Here is a 17,903-nt window from a genome sequence, read left to right as displayed (position 1 = left end):
TAAAAGACAAGAACATCATACCATTGGCATCTTTGGCCATCAGATTCTTGCCTTTCATTACGGAGACCCTGAGAGAGAAGTTGGCTCTCTACAAAAGAACATTTCAGACACAGATTAGAGTGGCACCACAGCAATAACAAAAACTCAGAGAGAACATGTTTTGTTGGTTGTGGGGGCGGCTCCTCAGGTGAGCACACAGTGAAATAAATGCAAGCGTGTCGCGCTATAGCTCCAAGACCTGTCGGGAACAGAGGAATCAATAGAATTCTCTTTCTCGTATGTCAGATCTGAGTATATGGTGCATGACACGGGTGGAAAGAGACCGCTGTGTAAATGAAGGTTCGGCTCATTGTAAAAAACATTGAGATAGCATTTCTCTATTCTCTTCAAGACGTTTCAAAGAAAAAACGGGAACCGCTTTTACAAAGCGATTTCATGGTTTCTCAGACAGAACTAATCTGAAGACTTTTTGTCCTTGATCAAACATTGCAGTATAGAGAGGATGCCTATAGATTACATTCCACTCGTTAAAGAATCCTTTGGACTTGACTTATAAGAAAACAAACAGGAAACCTGTCCATAATGAAATAAGAAAAGGGCACTTGAAGCTGGGAACAGTTGTATGCTGTATGCTGGGATTTTCATGGAAATAGTTTGAGCCGTGGTGCATTGTAAGTATGTTGTATAGCACTAAACCTGTGTGAGACCCTCACCTTTGATTCTCGAACTCTCTGTAGGATGATGTCATGTTCCTCTTGACCCATTTCAAAGACCTGAGGGAGACCGTAGATGGTTTTACATGCGATGGAGAAATTAAATAAAAGACCAGAAAGGGAAGGTGGAGGTAGCCAGGTATAACTGGAACATGTCACATATGAGGAAAAAGGCCTCTTAAACACGCATGTTACTGTATCTGATTGACAGGATAAGATGGCCAAGATCCTACAGATATGTTGTTTGAAAGATTGGTTTTAAAAAATAATAAATCTTCGTTGACATTTTTGTCATCAAAAATGATCTCTATATAGTTTTTTCATAATAGAGATGATTTTTATCATATTTACACAATCAATCACTTCCCCAAAAACCACATGTTATTCAATCCATATATATATTTGTGCATATTTATGTGGGTTCTATAAATATTTTCCAGCTATTCTAACTTATATTTGTACATTTCTTTTTAAATAATTTTTTTTAATTTTAAATACTTTTTATTTACTGTATATATTTATTTCAAAATACCAAATAAGAATTTCAACCAGTACAGTCTAAACAGTTTTTGAGTATGATGAGGCAAAATGTCATGATTCTGTCTCACCTTGACATGCTTTTCTAGTCTTGTGGCAGGGTCATGACAGTCCCACGTGTTTGTTTGGTAGTGCATGGTCGTTTTTTGTTTATGATGGCCATGCGCTCTCCTGCCTCATTTCTTGACGCTTTTTGTATGTAAAACCTTAGAGGTATAAACCTTAGAATTTAGGTTTATGAGCTTATACCTTGTGTGAAATTACAAATATTCACTGTTGTTCTTTGATGTATCCTTGCTCGATGTGGTAATGGCAGTAAAATATCAGTGTCAAAAGCAAAATTTCATCTCGTCTTCAGCAGAATTTTTTTCCACATCACACATTTCAAACAGAAGACCTCCTTATGAGAGGTCTCCGAATGGATTTGTGCTCCTCTGGAGTGACAGGGGTTTCATGGGTGTAATATAAGCACCAAACATCAATCCCCATTGGACATGGGCTTTGATGTTTAATCATGTCTGAGACAAGAGCATCTGCTCCAACTCATAACACCAACTCCAAGTAAACAAAACCCCTCCACCACCACCCAAACGCTACCATCAATTCCTCCACAATCCCTTCAGGCCCAACCCCCCTCCCCTCAAAAAAAACCATGAGTGCTTTGCGAACAAAATATGAACCATATGTTTCTGTCTATTTCATTTATTTTAGAACAGACCGTGTTATTGTCTGAAGTGTAACAGGACATAGGATATGTTACCCAACACCCCTGAAGTATATGTAATCTTTTAAGGAAGGAAAGTGTTTGCACCTTCTGCAGATAGCTGAAAATTTCCCCTTCATTGGTGACATACTCTGGCGACGGCACCCCAACCAGATTGACCACCGTATAGATCGCCTCCTCATATAACAAGTCGAGCTAAAAGACAACAGTTTCTCTCATCACCATGAAACCTCTTTAGAAAGGACATGTAACGTATTTGAAAGTGATGCCACAAGTGATGATTATTTTGGTATAAAAATCTTTTACAAGTTGGAGCTGAGACTCACCTCATCCCTGTTGGCTCTCTCTGGAACAAAAGCCTGATCCTTACACTCTGGGGGTGGAGGAGCACAGCTCTCCTCCTGTAAATTTATGAGGACGGGGAAAAACCAATGGAGACAAAGATGACAGGTGAGGTAATCAATGAAATGAGAGGACATCATTATTTGTGTTTGACAATGAGCTCAGAAGAAGCTCGGTGTGCATGTAGATTTAAGAGCTTCAATGCTATGAGAGAGCAATGAGCCTGGGAAAGAGGAATTCATGAGCCCTTTAGGATGTTACTCAATCAGAGATTTCTAATTCGGCCTATTATCTGAGTTCAAATATGGTGTGAAGAGGATCTGAACAGTTAGAGCAATAAACTCTTTGACAGACTGTTTAAGACATTCATACAACATTGACATTCTTTGGTGGATTGTGGGGTTTTTAAAGCTCATTTGCATCAAATGTACTAATCAATGGCTTGGCTTAAGGTATAGGATTATTGATAAAACTCTGATAAAAAAGAAATTTAAAGAATAATAAGAAATATTTTTTAAAGTACAGTATGACAATAATGAAAGTAAACTGAATATAATTATTGTAGTATCATCACAGTACCATTGTACCACAGTACATTTCTGTAAACTTAAAGGTATAGTTTACCTAAAAATGAAAGTGATGTCATCATTTACTCACATTCTTGTCCTTTCAAACTTGTATGACTTTCTCTCCTACACAGAACACAAAAGAAGACATTTTGAAGAAAGTTGGTAACCACACAGCTCTGGCACCCATTTCCTTCTATTGTATGGACACAAAACTGATTCAAGTCAATGGGTGTTGGTAACCAACATTCTTCAAAATATCTTCTGTTGTGTTCTGCCGAAGAGAGAAAGTCGTACAGGCTTAAAATGATAAGAGTGAGTCAATAATGACTGAATGTTCATTTTGGGGTGGATTATCCCTTTAAAGAGCCTAGAAATGTTGACAAAATTATTGGCAAAGTCAACCGTGTCTTTATTCCAGATTCCAAATGTTTAGAAACAGCGTCAAGAGACATTTTCACTTTAAGCAAGAGATTTTGCCACAATCCCTTTGGCTATGACCAAGAATATTTCAGACTATCTCAAAGAAGCCCAAAATAACAGTGGACAATTTTCTAGCAACGACTCTTGTCAGTGTTCATAAATCCACAGCTGAGAAAACGCTGAGAAATTTATTGAGGTGGGATTCGCAGCTCTCCGAGAACATTGCTGCTCTTCTTTTTCAAAGAAAACTAGAATCATCCAAACAGCTGCTGAAAAAGCGTACCAGAGAAATGAGGTAAAAGATTAACTTTACAGCAGTAATGAGCGACATCATTTTCGCAGACAGCAAAATGGTAAATCCCGACATAGAAACCTCACACCAGACGTGCCATATGGTGGTGGGAGTATCTTGATGCACAGCCTCAGAACTGGATACTGTACCTTGCTGTCATTGTGAGAATAATGAACTGTAATAGTGCTGTGTGTCTCACAATAGAAGCGCTAGACTAACTCTTTTTGTTAATTACTTTACGCATTGTATTTCATTTTGCATGGCATTTACTCTGCTTCACTCCCCCGTTCACATTTATTCTTTATTGTATGCCATCCAGTCTGGGTCAAGTCAGGTTTATTTTTCATATTATGTGACATTTACTCATATCATTTCGGTTGTAGCACCAAGTCCCTAATGGAGTAATATTTTGTTCTTACTGTGATTAATAGCATGACGTTAAATCTAACAGATAAATTTACAGGAGAATGTCAGGTTGCCTTTCCATGTGAAGAACCTTAACTCTTTCCCACAAGCGACAATTTTGATCATTTTCACAAAACTTTGAATATGTTCTACTATATGTGACCTTAAGTCACACAGGTATATTTGTGGCAATGGCCAACAATACATTGTATCGATTTTTCTTTTATTCCCAAATTCATTAGGATATTAAGTAAAGGTCATTAACAAAGATATTTTGTCAATTTCTTACCGTAAATATATAAAAGGCCGATGACGTACTTCCGATAAAATCTCTAGGTCACGTCCGCCCTCATGGCACTAAGGGGATTTTTCTCCAAGTGATAAGGATGTGTTAACTAAGAAAACATTCAAATTCCGGCGAACCGACAGCATGACACATTGTTACGTGCCTCTGTGATCATGCTTCTAGTAAGTGCAAAAGTTCACTTGGCTTTTTTTCATATTTGTTGATGGTCATGATCCTAACCTTTATCTTCTTAACTAAATCCCCGATTTATTTTTTATAATTTATTCAAAGATTGATGTCGCTGATTTCCGTGAGGCTGGTGACTGTAGTGTATAATTTGAGTCAGTGGTAAGAGCATTGCGTTACCAACGCCAGGGTCGTGAGTTCGGTCCCAGGGATTGCACATACTTAGAAGCAAATGTATAGTATAATGCAATGTAAGTCGCTTTGGATAAAAGCATCGGCCGAATGCATAAATGTATGTTAATGTAAATGAACAGATGCTTGTATGTCACCACTTAACAAATGAATAAAGAGCATTAAAACAAACCTGTTTCTTCTAAGCAACTGCCTGCAACAGCGCCTCCGATTAACAACTTTAAATACATTTTTTTATCTGTTTTTGCATCCTCAGATTTCAGATTTTCAAATAGTTGTATTTCGGCCAAATATTGTCCAATCATAACAAACCAAAAATCAATGAAAAGCTTATTCAGCTTATGAGATGATGTATTTAAATCACCCTTATGACTGGTCTTGTGGTTCATGGTCAAATACGAACATTTACATTTACATTTACATTTAGTCATTTGGCAGACGCTTTTATCCAAAGCGACTTACAGTGCACTTATTACAGGGACAATTCCCCTGGAGCAACATGGAGTTAAGTGTCTTGCTCAAGGACACACTGGTGGTGGCTGCTGGGATTGAACCAGCAACCTTTGATTTACCAGTTCAGTGGTTAAACCCACTAGACCACCATCTCCACATACAATATATCAATGTATTAAATATGGAAATCCGGAAAAACCTGTCAATAATGGGCAAGTGTTGTGTCAAAACTGACGTAAAAATCTTTGGGTGTAGGTCATGATCTTGGACATGAAAGAAAATCTATATCAGAATAATGCAACGTGAAACTGTTGTAGTTCCAAATGGCCAAGTCAAAGTCTTGACCTTTATTTGTAATGAAATGTTGTGGCGTTACCTCAGGTTAGTATTTCAAAGAAGGCAACACACACATATTAATGACGTGAAGCTATTTTTAAATAAAAAAATACCTTATAATTATTATGTGGGAGTGATTACCACCCACCCAAAGTCAACGGTGGATGTAATTGCTTCTGAAGGATGCGCCACTGGCCTTTAAATTTCAATGTTTACATCAATTCCTACAAAAAAGATGGATTTACTTGTAGATCTATTGGACTATTGTAGACAATTCTGCAATGTCTTTCAGTGACAGTGAATGTACAATAAGTACAGCTCTTTGCAAGTGGTAATGACATTTTTATCACCAAGAATAAGTCAACATCGATTGCTGCTTTTTTACTGCTAGAACAGTGGGAGAGGAAGCACTTCAATAAACATCTAATTCAAGCACATTAACTATGATGTTGCCTTGATATGACGGAAGCGGACGTGAATTGCTCTGCTCTATTGAAGGACACATGTAATATCTGAACCACCAGCTGTCTATATGTCAGAGAGAATTAGTGATACAGGGGGAGCAGAGAAAAACGTTGATTCTTGATCATTACTTCAGATTCTTTGGCAGTGTGGTGACCCTGGTACCCTGGTTAAAACAGAAATGTTCAGTCGTCTTGTGAAGAATGTGGTTACCTCAGTTTGGGCAGCAGACAGCAGACTATCCTGTTTCTGGAGGATTTTATTCATGCGGTCAAAGAACTCCCCGTTTCCCCTGGCAACCCTGGAAATAGAGATGGATCAGTTCAGTCGTGAAACATCTCGCCCTTGTTTATCTTTAATTATACAATGTGCCTTCAAAAGGAGCTTCCCTGCCGACAAAATCGCAGGGTTTTGGTCCCTAATCTAATACGCTGTATTCAGTATCACACACTAAAATGCTCATCTGGAGGTTGTACTCATTCGCACTATAATAAAATGAGCTGAGCAACACTGGGAGCTCTTTGACAGGCATCTGGCAAATACTTGTTTTGGTTGACATGTAATTACTTGAACATGATAAATGTAGAAGTGGTAATAAACTGTCAAAATGTCAAATTTATGCTGAAACCGAGAGCGGTGTTGACATATACAATCCGATGAGCTCATATTAGCGTGCACATTTTACTTTCAGAAAAATACCAACAGTTAAAAATGTATTTTTATTATTTATTCATATTATTTTTAAGCACTACAGTGACATCTAAGGTACACTTAGATTTATTCATTTGGCAGAGGCTTGTCCTAAGCAACTTACAGTTGAGGAAAACAACAAGCGATTCATCTGAAGAAGGCAATAAACATGAACCAGCAATACAAAGGTACAAAAACAATGCTGAGATAGTAATAAGTATACAGACACAAAAACAAAAATGATAGGTTTAGTCAAAAGTTGTTTGTAATCAATTTAATAATTGTAAAAGTAAACTTTAAAACCCTACACTAACCATAGTAAAAAAAATGAAAATGCATTGTAAAGAAGATGCAGAAAGAGAGAGTGAGATCACAAAGCTGCCTTACCACATCTCTGACATTTTTTATTAAAATTCTTACATTTTGTTGCTATGACATCGGAATTATTTGTTTATTTTTTTCTTTGATATTTGATTCCAACATTGCTGGTTATTTTGTCTCTGTCACTGAAATTGTACCTCGCACAAAAATGAGAAATTAATTTTATTCTTTATATTGTCATATAGGTTGCTAAGAGCCATGTGAATTTAAATGAATTAAAAATAAAACTTTAACTTGCACTTTTCACTAAATTTGAACTTACATTTCCAGTGTGTTTGGAGGATCTATTGAGCGGAGAGGTTTTGAATTGCCACTTCCCCCTCTACTATGTGGGCTGACATCAGGACTAAGATGTCTCCGCTTCTTTGCCGAAGGAGATAACGTATTTACGAAACATACTCTGTAGAGCAGTTTGTCAGTTTAGGGCATCTGTAGAAACAACATGCCCAATTGACCCTATGCAAGCAAGCGGTTTGATTGACAGGCGTTTTGTCCAACAAACAAACCAGGTGTAGTAGAGCTTTGGTGATTAAGATAGCTTTTAATTATTGTAATAGTAAACAGAGAGATATATACCCAGCTTCAATGGACATTCACACTATAACGATAAACAATAACTAAGTTCTAACTTTTTATGCAATGAAGTAGTAAAGCAATAGCTGTACTGTGTTTGTTGAATTCAACAAAAATAAAGATTAAGACACTGCTGGACTGTTATTCTTTTCTGTACTGAACTAATTTTTAAAAGTTTACTTTGATTTTCACAAAGAAGGATCATGGCCGCCCAAAACACTACCCAAAGTTACTCTCTCTCAAAATGTCATTACTACAAATGTCAGAGTAAATATAAACACTTAATTCACCACATTTTAAGTTAGCTATACATCCATTTTTGTGACAGTTGTAGCTACTGCAGCGTGCCAGTTTAGAATTAACGTAATGTTATCGTCTGCTGGTGTGGACGCAAATCTAGCCTATGTATAATTACTCTTACAGTTATCTCAAATGCTGAATGTATCCCTCGAATGCAGACATTTCTGTCTAAAATCAGTGTGTCATTTTCCCAGAAATGCTTCACTATTTCCCCAGGAAGTGTGCAAATTTACAGTGGGAGCGCATGGGTGATACCGAAAGCTTTGTCGGACATAGCAACAGTTACGAAGGGGATGGGGTTTTGCGAAGGTAATAAAACATAACACTTTATTATGTAAGGTCTTCTCTTTATACACCTCTGAAGACATTATGTATATTATATTGGATTTCTGTCAATAGTATTATACAAATAAATTATAAAAATGACACATTAGACCATTAACACATCTTAGTGTAGAGTACAGGTTTATTATTGTCATCGTGTGTGGTGTTCATCATCCAGTTTTACCAACAAGAGCACATTTAATCAGCTAAATTTGACTTGCACCAGCTAAGACCAGCCACAATCCAACATAAACCAAGACGGAAAGCCATGCCGGTCGCCGCTGGTCTTTTCAGCAGGGTGTGTAATCCGTTTCATTACACATCTGAAAGAATGAGCTCAGAAAGCAGATGCCGCTCAGCCGAGCAAAACAAACAAACATGGTGAGGAACATTGACAGCAGATTTCTGAATTTGTTGAGGACCTTGTTGGTTTGAGTTAATCTACAAAACGCCTGTTCTCACTGGGGATTGAGGTGACAGGCCAGCGCGTTCCTCTGACAAGCCCGAAAATCAACAGCTTGAAGCACGTCTGGGAGAAGCAGCCTCCATGTAGATTAGAAAGATGATGGACATTTTCTGTCCTCATTAGAGCGACTGCCACACCGTTAAAATCATCTACAGCGCAACAAGTATACAATCAGGTCCCGCCGCTTCTTATCCAGCCTCATCTTCACTGTCCAACTTCATTTATAGTATTGTGAGGCGGTCCGAGAGAGGGGGCGGGAGACGTTCTTCTCCAGCAGAGCGGGGTGAACTCCTGGACCCCTGCCACTTGCTAATTTTCCAGACCCCGTCGTCATGGTGATGATAGCACGTTCAATGCGGGATTGGTTGGCAGACCGGAGCACCTAGGGAATATCGCCCATCTCCCCCGTTCTGCCCTGCCTGACTTCACTGAGTGTTGAGGAATGAGGGAAGAATGCATTAGTATGGCCATTCAGATGTCAGAGCCCCCGAGGTTCTCAAGCCCCCCGTCTCTCGTTATTTATTCTCCCCAGGGCACTCCAATCCGTTTCCCTATCAGCAGGTGCACATTAGAAACCTGCGCCTCCACTCCCCGCCCGCCCAGAAATCCAGCAGAGCTCTTATGGGATTCCCTCATGAGATGAATCAGGGGTGACACTTAAGAGTCTGCGTAAATATACACTAAAAGAGATCACATATTACATAATTGTCTGAATGGTCTAGGACTGTCTAGACTGATTTATTCAGCGCTGTACAAAATGGTAATGACGAACGAGATCTCTTTAGCATCTTGAATTTTCTCCTAGATAGCAATGTGATTACATAGAGTCCATGGAAATTTTACGGAAAGGTGCGGTAAGCAGATCATTTGCCATTTGGACTTTGGGCACTTCTGTCAGACGGTTTAATGTCAGCAAACCAAATGCCTAAAATGGATCACTAGAGCAATTCTGACTAGTTGTAATTCTGACTAGTTATCTTGGAGAAAAAAAACACAAATTTTGGGGCTGTCGCAGGGATATGTGTGGTTTCTCATAACACCTATTTGAGGGATAGACGCTTACAGCACATTTTCCTGTTTGTCAGATTTTTCTTGTGAGAACAAAGTCTTGACATCTTCAGAGTTTTAGAAGAGGTCACAAGAATAGGGATGGGTATCGTTAAGATTTTATTGATATCGATACTGCTTATCGATACCGGTACTTATCAAAACTGTTATCGATAATTTGATGCAAAAACACATGTTGTGAAAAGATGTTAAACATTTTAAGTTTCTTTATTACAGCTGTGCTTTAGAACTGCAGTTTACAAATGCTTCTGAGCAAACAGAAAATGCCACATAACAAAACGTGTGTGTGTTCCTTAGGAAACCACTGACAGCACTTAGCATGGCATAGGAGCACATCATAATGTAATTCAGCATATTTACTCTACATCAGTATGGTTATTTGACTGGTAGACCATATTTCTTTTTTCCTTTCTGGACTTAGGTCTACATAAATGTAAGAACTATTTTTTAGGCAAGTCATTTTTTTTTTAAATTATATGTAGTATTTTTTATAATTTTACTAGCACATTTACTGCAATTTACTAAAGTAAGTAAATATACTCCGTGGCCGCATTATTAAAAACAATGTTATAACTTGTTCTCAAATAAAGGACTTTTATTTTGATGGGTTGCCGCAAAGGGGTGTTTGATGGAAGCTTCCTCGTTGTGAAACGCGGACGCTGAAAGCTCTACAAGCGCGACCATGCCAACCTTTCACTCATAAACACGCAAAAAAAGCAGCTTACAAATACATCGCGGAAATCATATGGCCCTAGATATCACACATACGTCGAGCAAACTTTGGCCATTCGGACGTCATTCAGGCTTTTATTCGCCTTTTAACATCCGAATATACAGAGATAAAACAACACAAGTATCGATAACAGTATCGTTTGTGATGAAGCTTATCGATACTCTGGTATCGACGGAATTATGTACCGGTCCGAAAAAATACCGGTTCTCGGTACCCATCCCTATTTAAGAATGTTACAAATTTTGCTGTATGGTGCCATTTCAATGTGAATTCAGTTTTAAACGGTCTTACCCTTTCTTTGAGTTTTTGGATGAAAACATTTGAGACATAACTGTGAAGACTCTTAATGGGACAGTTCACCCAAAAATGAAAATTCTGATTTATTCTTTATTCAAACAGTTCTTGGCCACCATTGACTTTGATAGCTGGAAAATGGTTGAATACATTTCTTTGTTTTGTTGAACATAAAAGAAGATATTTTAAGCCACTGAGCGGACTCAAAAAAAATTCCCACATTCGCTGTTTTTCGCGCTCTGTCCGTGTGGTCTCAAAAATGGACAACACACGTATGGGGTGTGTGGACAACCGCTGACCCTCCTGATGACGGAAATAACATCATGCAGGTGGCCGGACTATACTTTTGCCTTAAGGGTGCTTGAAGTCATAACCACTTGGTGCTTGGTTTTAGAGCTCCAATCAAAGGTTATTAAGATTTCTGTGCAATTACTTTTTGAAAAGTGATTGCACGGGAGGCACGGATTATTACAAGTTCTGTGATTCTCACAAGTGCAAGTGACACAAAAATACACAAACATATACATAACCACAAGCAGGCACAAAGCTTATTTGGTCATCCACATTTATGTTGCTAGGAAACAGACTTTCCATGAAGCAAGCTTTTTATTATTTTAGCAATACTGTTTATTTTCATTATTCGGACTTCAAAGCTCATACTGGAGAGCAAGAAAAATGTAATTCTACTAACATCGCACACACATACACTGCAGAGCATGAATGCCCGACTGTGGTCTAAACTTCAGAGACACACGCCTAAAATACAGCTTGGCAATTACGAATCAGATGTATGCCATGGAAAATTAAATGTTAAGTATGCAATAATCATTCTTTGGTTGGCGCGACATTTAAAGAGAAAGGATTCTTCAGAGTTCACTTAGAAAATACAAGTAAATCCTGGTCACGCAGCAGGAAATAAAATCCTGGATGGAGCTCATTACCTTTGATTCTACCCGGGTCCTTCAGGTCATACCGTATGTGATTACGTTAATTTCTATTGCTGCCGCCAATCATTCGCATTCCTCGTATTTCCCCAGTGCATCATAATACGAGATTTTACTCTTAACCAGGTCATTTAAATGTCAGTCACAGTCTTAGTTACACATCAAGGCTTCTACTGTTGTCTGTCTCACAACAATGGGATTTTCACATGGACATAAACCTAAACTGCATCAGCTCCCTTGTGTCTACAAAAGTAAATGTTCATGTTTAAGTGATTAAGGTTGAAAAACTCTTGATCCCAAATTTATCGTTATATTGTTTGGTTTTTGTTGTTTGTCATGTTCTGGGCTGTTTCAATTTATTTGTACAGCTACACAAGACAGCGCAGTATTATCTGGTAATTGCTTTCCTACAGAGGCTATACAGGGCTGTCAATTTACACTAATATGAAAACTTCTATATGAAGTATTACAATATTTACACTATTTATATTCAACTCGGCTACGGTAGCCTTTAAATGCAAAATGTACTGTATGTAACATGGGAAGATTAATTTATGCTTGTGTCTCAAGCACGCAATGTAGATAGAAAATATGAAACCATCTTCTTTATTTGTATTATATACACAATAGGCGTAATTTGCAGGTGGGAAACACGGGACATGTCCCCACCACTTTTTTCGATGAAATTAAGATTTCTTTTAAGAGATATATATGCAATTTCTTTTTTTCTATTTAGGGGTCATTAACATCTAAACCGCGTCGAAAATGCAGGATGTGCCGCTTTCTCACCATCTCCCATTGCTCGCACTCGTGATATATATGTGCGGAAGACAGAGAGCGGCGATTCCAGAAACGTGCTTGCTTGTCCATCCAGTGTCCAAGCACAAGTGCGAAAACCAATAAACAAAGCGACATTTTTAGGAATAAACTGTTTTAAGTGTAATACATGGCAACACCCAAGTGACCTTCCCCAAATGACAGTTTGGAAACCACATACTGTGAGAGCTGGAGTCGAAAAGTGGAGAAGAACGATCCACTACATATGATAAATATTACCTGTTATAGTATATTAAAGTAACATTTTTGTCATCTCTGTCCACACCACTTTTCAAAACAATGTTACGCCACTGCCAAACACTCTTGTATAAGCAACATAAACAATTTTATACCATATTCTGTTTGGATACTTGATTCTGCTGGAAGTTGTGCATCAAAACAGTTTAATGCACAGGTAGTTCCATTCAGTTTGATCAATGTCCGAATTTAACTGACTAAAATAATTTTAATTTTGAAATGTTCAAAAATAAAAAATGACACTTTCAACATCAATAACAGCTTTAACTGGGTAAATGACGGTGGTATAAGTGGGATAATCCACGGCTAGCCGTGCATTAAAGGATTTCAATGCACTTTGGGGAGGCAACCAGTTTATTGGCCTCCACGTTGTGCATTGAAATCCTTTAATCCGCGGCTAGCCGTGGATTATCCCTTACTTAAATTACATTACATTTTATACTGTTTTATGACGTTGAACCTGCATTATGAGTCACACACGGTATCAACTGTTTATAATTTCAAATTTATTTATTGTATACTATTAGTAATACTAATTAGTGATAACCTGTTGGGTTACTGGAGCTGTAGCGGTTTCATAACACTAAAAAGATTGGGAAACACTGCTATAAAGCAATAGTGACAGACAGACCTACCTAGACTCACAAAAAATCACTTATTCAGTTAACACCCCTGTGATAGGCTATATTAAAAGGTTGTGGTGTGGCGCTAGTGATTTAACGCCTCAAACAATCCCCCACCTCCTTTTAAAACGATGACAAATCACCCACTGTGTTTACCCTGAGCCTGGTCTTATCCGCCGTGACGAAATACAAAATCAAATTAGTGTGCGTGATCAGACACTACCGAGACAAAAGCTATTACAACTTGTCTGATCTAATCAATAAATGACAGGAAACCCCGACTTTGCAAACACTATCCCACCTCCTTGTTTCTTGCAAACATCTCCCATAAGCTGAAATCAGAGTCACCTGTGAATACGGTCCACAGGAAAGGGAGGCTCAGCTTTGCTTCATTTGCATAATATTAATGAGTGAGTGTCTGGGTTAGAGGTATTAGTTCTCTTCTGTGCTAATGAAGGAGACAAACAGCTTCCTGCAACCCTAATGATGGCAGTCATACAGCTGGAGGCAACGGTGGTTCACATTAGCTCTCACAGGACTGGGGGGTGGGGGGGGTTGGCTCAGATTCATTGACCACAGCTAGTTACATTTGGTCAGCAATCACTCTTTTATATAAAAAAACAATAATGAAGACGGGTACATCAAATCAAGCACTAAACAATCGCTTAGTTCTGCGCTGCACGTAACAGGTGTTTTTCCCTCCTAGACTGAAGAGGTGCAGTCATTAAAAATAAAGCAGCTCATATTTTAGGAGCAGCTGTGATAAACAGACGTGTTTCGGTTGCTATAGAAACCGCAAGGTTCATATGCCCATCATTACGTTTGGCTTTGAAATCAGTCGAAAAGGATTCAAACGAGAAACGCTGAGAAGACGACTGCAAAACAATCGGCTTTGTTTACCTACGGAGGCGAATCTTGCAAAGCCGTGGCTTCATGGACGTGACTTGCGTTGTGTACCTGTGATGACCGCATGAACTAGGCCAAAAACGTTCTTGATCTAACAATTTTTTTCTAGTTTCGCTTCAGAATGACTGCTCTGCGTGTATTTAAAACATGTAGGTAAACATGTCCAGATGGGGTAAAAACAAGATCGATCTGTGTAGCGGCGGCAGAGGAACACTAAAAAACACTTTGACTGTGCTAAATGTGTAGCCTGTGGTATCTTTCGTAAAGATCAAACTGTCATTCTCAACTAACCACAGAGACCGAATAAAGTCTGTCTGTGGCTCGTGGAAATAGTCTGAAAGCCAATCCTGAATGATAAGGTATAGTCTTGTAAAACTGCATTGAGCGAGAACAGTAATTGTTTCACGATCCACACAAAGGCCACTCTTGTACATCATTCTTAACACAGATAAAATTGAAATGTGATAGAGCAGCGTGTCAAGATTGAGTCATACTCAAAGCGTGAATGTAGTATAGATGTAGTAGGCGTTCGAGAGCATAATGAGTCACTGGCCTGTTCATAGACTGTCATTCCACCATCTGTTAAGATCTGCGGGAAGTTAATAGATCAATATAAAACTTCAAACGTTAAACACGTTGAATCAGAAGGACTTCGCTATTTCGATTGTATCAATATGGGAAAATACAAGCTCGCACAGACACCTTGCAAGGGTTTGATGTGCAAAGGTTTCCTTAATGTGTTGACATTTTCTATTTCAATTGCCTTCACTTTTATACAACCCGGCAACACTTGACAGTTTGACTAAACCATGGACGAAAGCATGACAAAAAGGAAGACAGTTTCAAGATGAATAAATTCAAATTTCTGTCTCCGCATGTTCGGGAAGTGAGTGTTTGTGCAACCCATAAAGTGAAGAATGAGCCCCATGAAGCCTTTTATTATCACTTGTTTTATGCACTTTTCAGAACTACAAGTAGCCTACCTCACGTGTTCATATCAAGAACCATCTTTTCCACTGTAAAGTTCGTAAATTGGGTATTCTTGGCTATATATCTTGGCTATAAAATTGGCTATATAAACTGGTAACGTTTTAGATTACAGCCCGCAATGCGCTGCATGCTTAAAAAGAATATACAGCGTAACTAATTGTAACAATAATGTACCTATACAGTACATAATTGTAGGTAAAGGGTAACAATGTGCAAAGTTTGGGGAAAAAAGGGGGAAATGTCAGGAAAGTGACAGGAATATACAAATAGCTATACTTTATTTTAAAACTTAAAGGTCCAGTGTGTAATTTTTGGGAGGATCTATCAATAAAAATGAAATATAATATACATAGCTATTTCTTCAGGGGTGTATAAAGAGCTTACACAATGAAGTGTTATGTTTTTATTACCTAAAAATTGTTATATTCCTATCTACATATTCCGCAGGGCCCGTGCATGTAATTCGTCATCATGTGACATGTTCTGTCATCCATCGTAGTGTTTTGAAAGGGAGGGGTGGAGTGACCGGTTGTTTGCAATTCGCAACCTTGCTGCTAGATTTCACTGACTGGACCTTTAAGGGCATGCTACAAAATCTTTTTAGCCAAGCTACTGGAGCTTACATGCAGTTGTCTCACACAAAGTTTTAAAACGTGAGAACAAATGTGCGTAATAAAACTGGTGGGTCTTGTAAAGGAAAACGTTTGGGAACCCCTTCTGTCTTGAAGATCGTGGATTGGGTTAAATTACTTTTAAAACACTAAAATGATTAAAATGACAAGCAGCTCTGATCATCCCGTTGCAATACACCTATATTCAGGTAAGGAGGATATTTGGTAAAATTATGAATAAAAAAGCAGAAACTCATAATTCCCTCATATTCCCAGTGTGCTGATAGTAATATCCAAAGTGTGTGCTGTAACAATAAAAGTACCCATAGTTAAATTGTTACACTATTGGAAGTAATTTAAAGCGTCACCAAAAATCCTTTGTGAATCTTAAAAAGATTCCTCCATTCGCACACTTCAGTTGCTTTTCAGTTCCAACCAGAACTTGAAAAGTTTTTGCTCTCAGTCTGTGCCTGACTCACCTGTGTACGATGGTGCCAGAGCGCCGAGCAATCGTTGGGGGACTTCCACCAGCGCTGGCCTCGGCCGGGGGTTCTCTCCTGGTCCTTAGAGACTGGCTCCTCTGCACCTGCCTCAGTACACTGCTCTTCAGATCCAGCAGCGTCGACATGATTGTTCACGACCTGCAGGGGAGACCAATCACTGCATCAAATCCACGGCTGGAGAATGTAAAAAAACATCTCGAAAAGAAGGATGTGGAAATTAAAAACAGAAAAAAATGAACCCAGCGTCCACCTCTCAGGCCGGCCATTGGTTGTGCTTGGGGATGAGTTATAAACACACTTTGCATAGGGCGCACGCTGCTCCTGTCCAGTGTTAATTGACGTGTGTGTCGTGCCCATTTGTCTGCGGCCGCGGTGAGCGGTCACTGGCGTGAGAAGCGAAGCCTGCAATTACTCTCAATGTCACAACAGACAGCCGCCGCGAGCTCTTAATTCCGATTGACTGGAATCGCAGGATTACGCTCTGTGCTCTTAACCTGAGGAGTTTGAGAGCCGTGAACAACAGCCACTTCATTCTGGGTTCGGAGTGAGCGTGACTCACTACGTACAACACTCAGTCACTAAGAGAAAGGCAACTTGACTATGAGGGGAAAAAATAGAAAACGAGCATTGAAAGTCACGAGAGAAAGAGTCAGAACAAGTGGTTGAAAATAATCTTGATTGAGATGCAGATGTGCAAACAGTCCTTTCATCTCATGACAGTAAATGTTCTCCTTTGTCAAATTTCAAAATGTTACGAGGAGGAGTTTTGAAGCCCACTGCTGTATCAGTTGTTATCAATGGATCAACGCCATAAAATACAACAATGGCATGATGTTTTGCTGTGTGATCTAGCATTATTCTGGGGGATTATACTTTACCCTGTAAGTAAGTAATACATTTAACATTTACATTTATGCATTTGGCAGACGCTTTTATCCAAAGCGACTTACATTGCATTATCCTATACATTTGTTTCTAAGACCCCTGGGATTGAACCCACGACCTTGGAGTTGTTAACGCCATGCTCTTACAACTGAACACAGAGAAAGATATTTGGTAGAATGCTTGTCACCAAAACGATCTTGGACACCATTGACTACCATAGTAGGGAAAATGACAATGGTAGTAAAAAGTGCCAGAACTGTTTGCTTTACTACATTCTTCAAAATATCTTCTTTTGTGTTCAACAGAACAAAGACATTTACAAAGTAATAACTATGGTAGTCAATGGTGGCCAAGAACTGTACAAACATTCTTCCCGGTGAGCAAGCCAACACGGCCCTGTGGCAAGGAACCCAAACTCCAATGATAAATAAATGCTGAGAAAAAACCTTGGTAGAAACCAGTCTCAGCCGGGAGGGCCAGGTCCTCTCTGACGTGTCACAGCTTTTAATCAAAGTCACAGAGTAAATGTTGAACTATCCCTTTAACTGGTCATTGATAATCTTGTCACTGACTGGTCTAGAACGTTTACAGGGTTCATGAGGCTCAAGCTCATGTCTGACA

The 17,903-nt window shown here is 38.8% G+C and overlaps 1 protein-coding gene across 1 annotated transcript in view; it reads right to left on the bottom strand.

The window, feature by feature from the left end:
- baiap3 (BAI1 associated protein 3) overlaps nucleotides 1–17,903 on the bottom strand; it is a 40,088-nt gene that overhangs the window by 17,426 nt on the left and 4,759 nt on the right. The window contains exons 2-7 of the mRNA XM_056751710.1: nucleotides 16,374–16,535; nucleotides 6,131–6,218; nucleotides 2,301–2,375; nucleotides 2,062–2,169; nucleotides 714–773; nucleotides 22–88 (exon numbers count right to left, since the gene is read on the bottom strand). Coding sequence (XP_056607688.1) covers nucleotides 22–88; nucleotides 714–773; nucleotides 2,062–2,169; nucleotides 2,301–2,375; nucleotides 6,131–6,218; nucleotides 16,374–16,522 — 547 coding nt within the window. The 5' untranslated portion in view covers nucleotides 16,523–16,535. The remainder of the gene's footprint in view (nucleotides 1–21; nucleotides 89–713; nucleotides 774–2,061; nucleotides 2,170–2,300; nucleotides 2,376–6,130; nucleotides 6,219–16,373; nucleotides 16,536–17,903) is intronic.

Source organism: Triplophysa dalaica, chromosome 7 (genome assembly GCF_015846415.1).
Source record: "Triplophysa dalaica isolate WHDGS20190420 chromosome 7, ASM1584641v1, whole genome shotgun sequence".
Lineage (NCBI taxonomy): Eukaryota > Metazoa > Chordata > Actinopteri > Cypriniformes > Nemacheilidae > Triplophysa > Triplophysa dalaica.
This window is presented reverse-complemented; position numbering and strand designations above follow the sequence as displayed.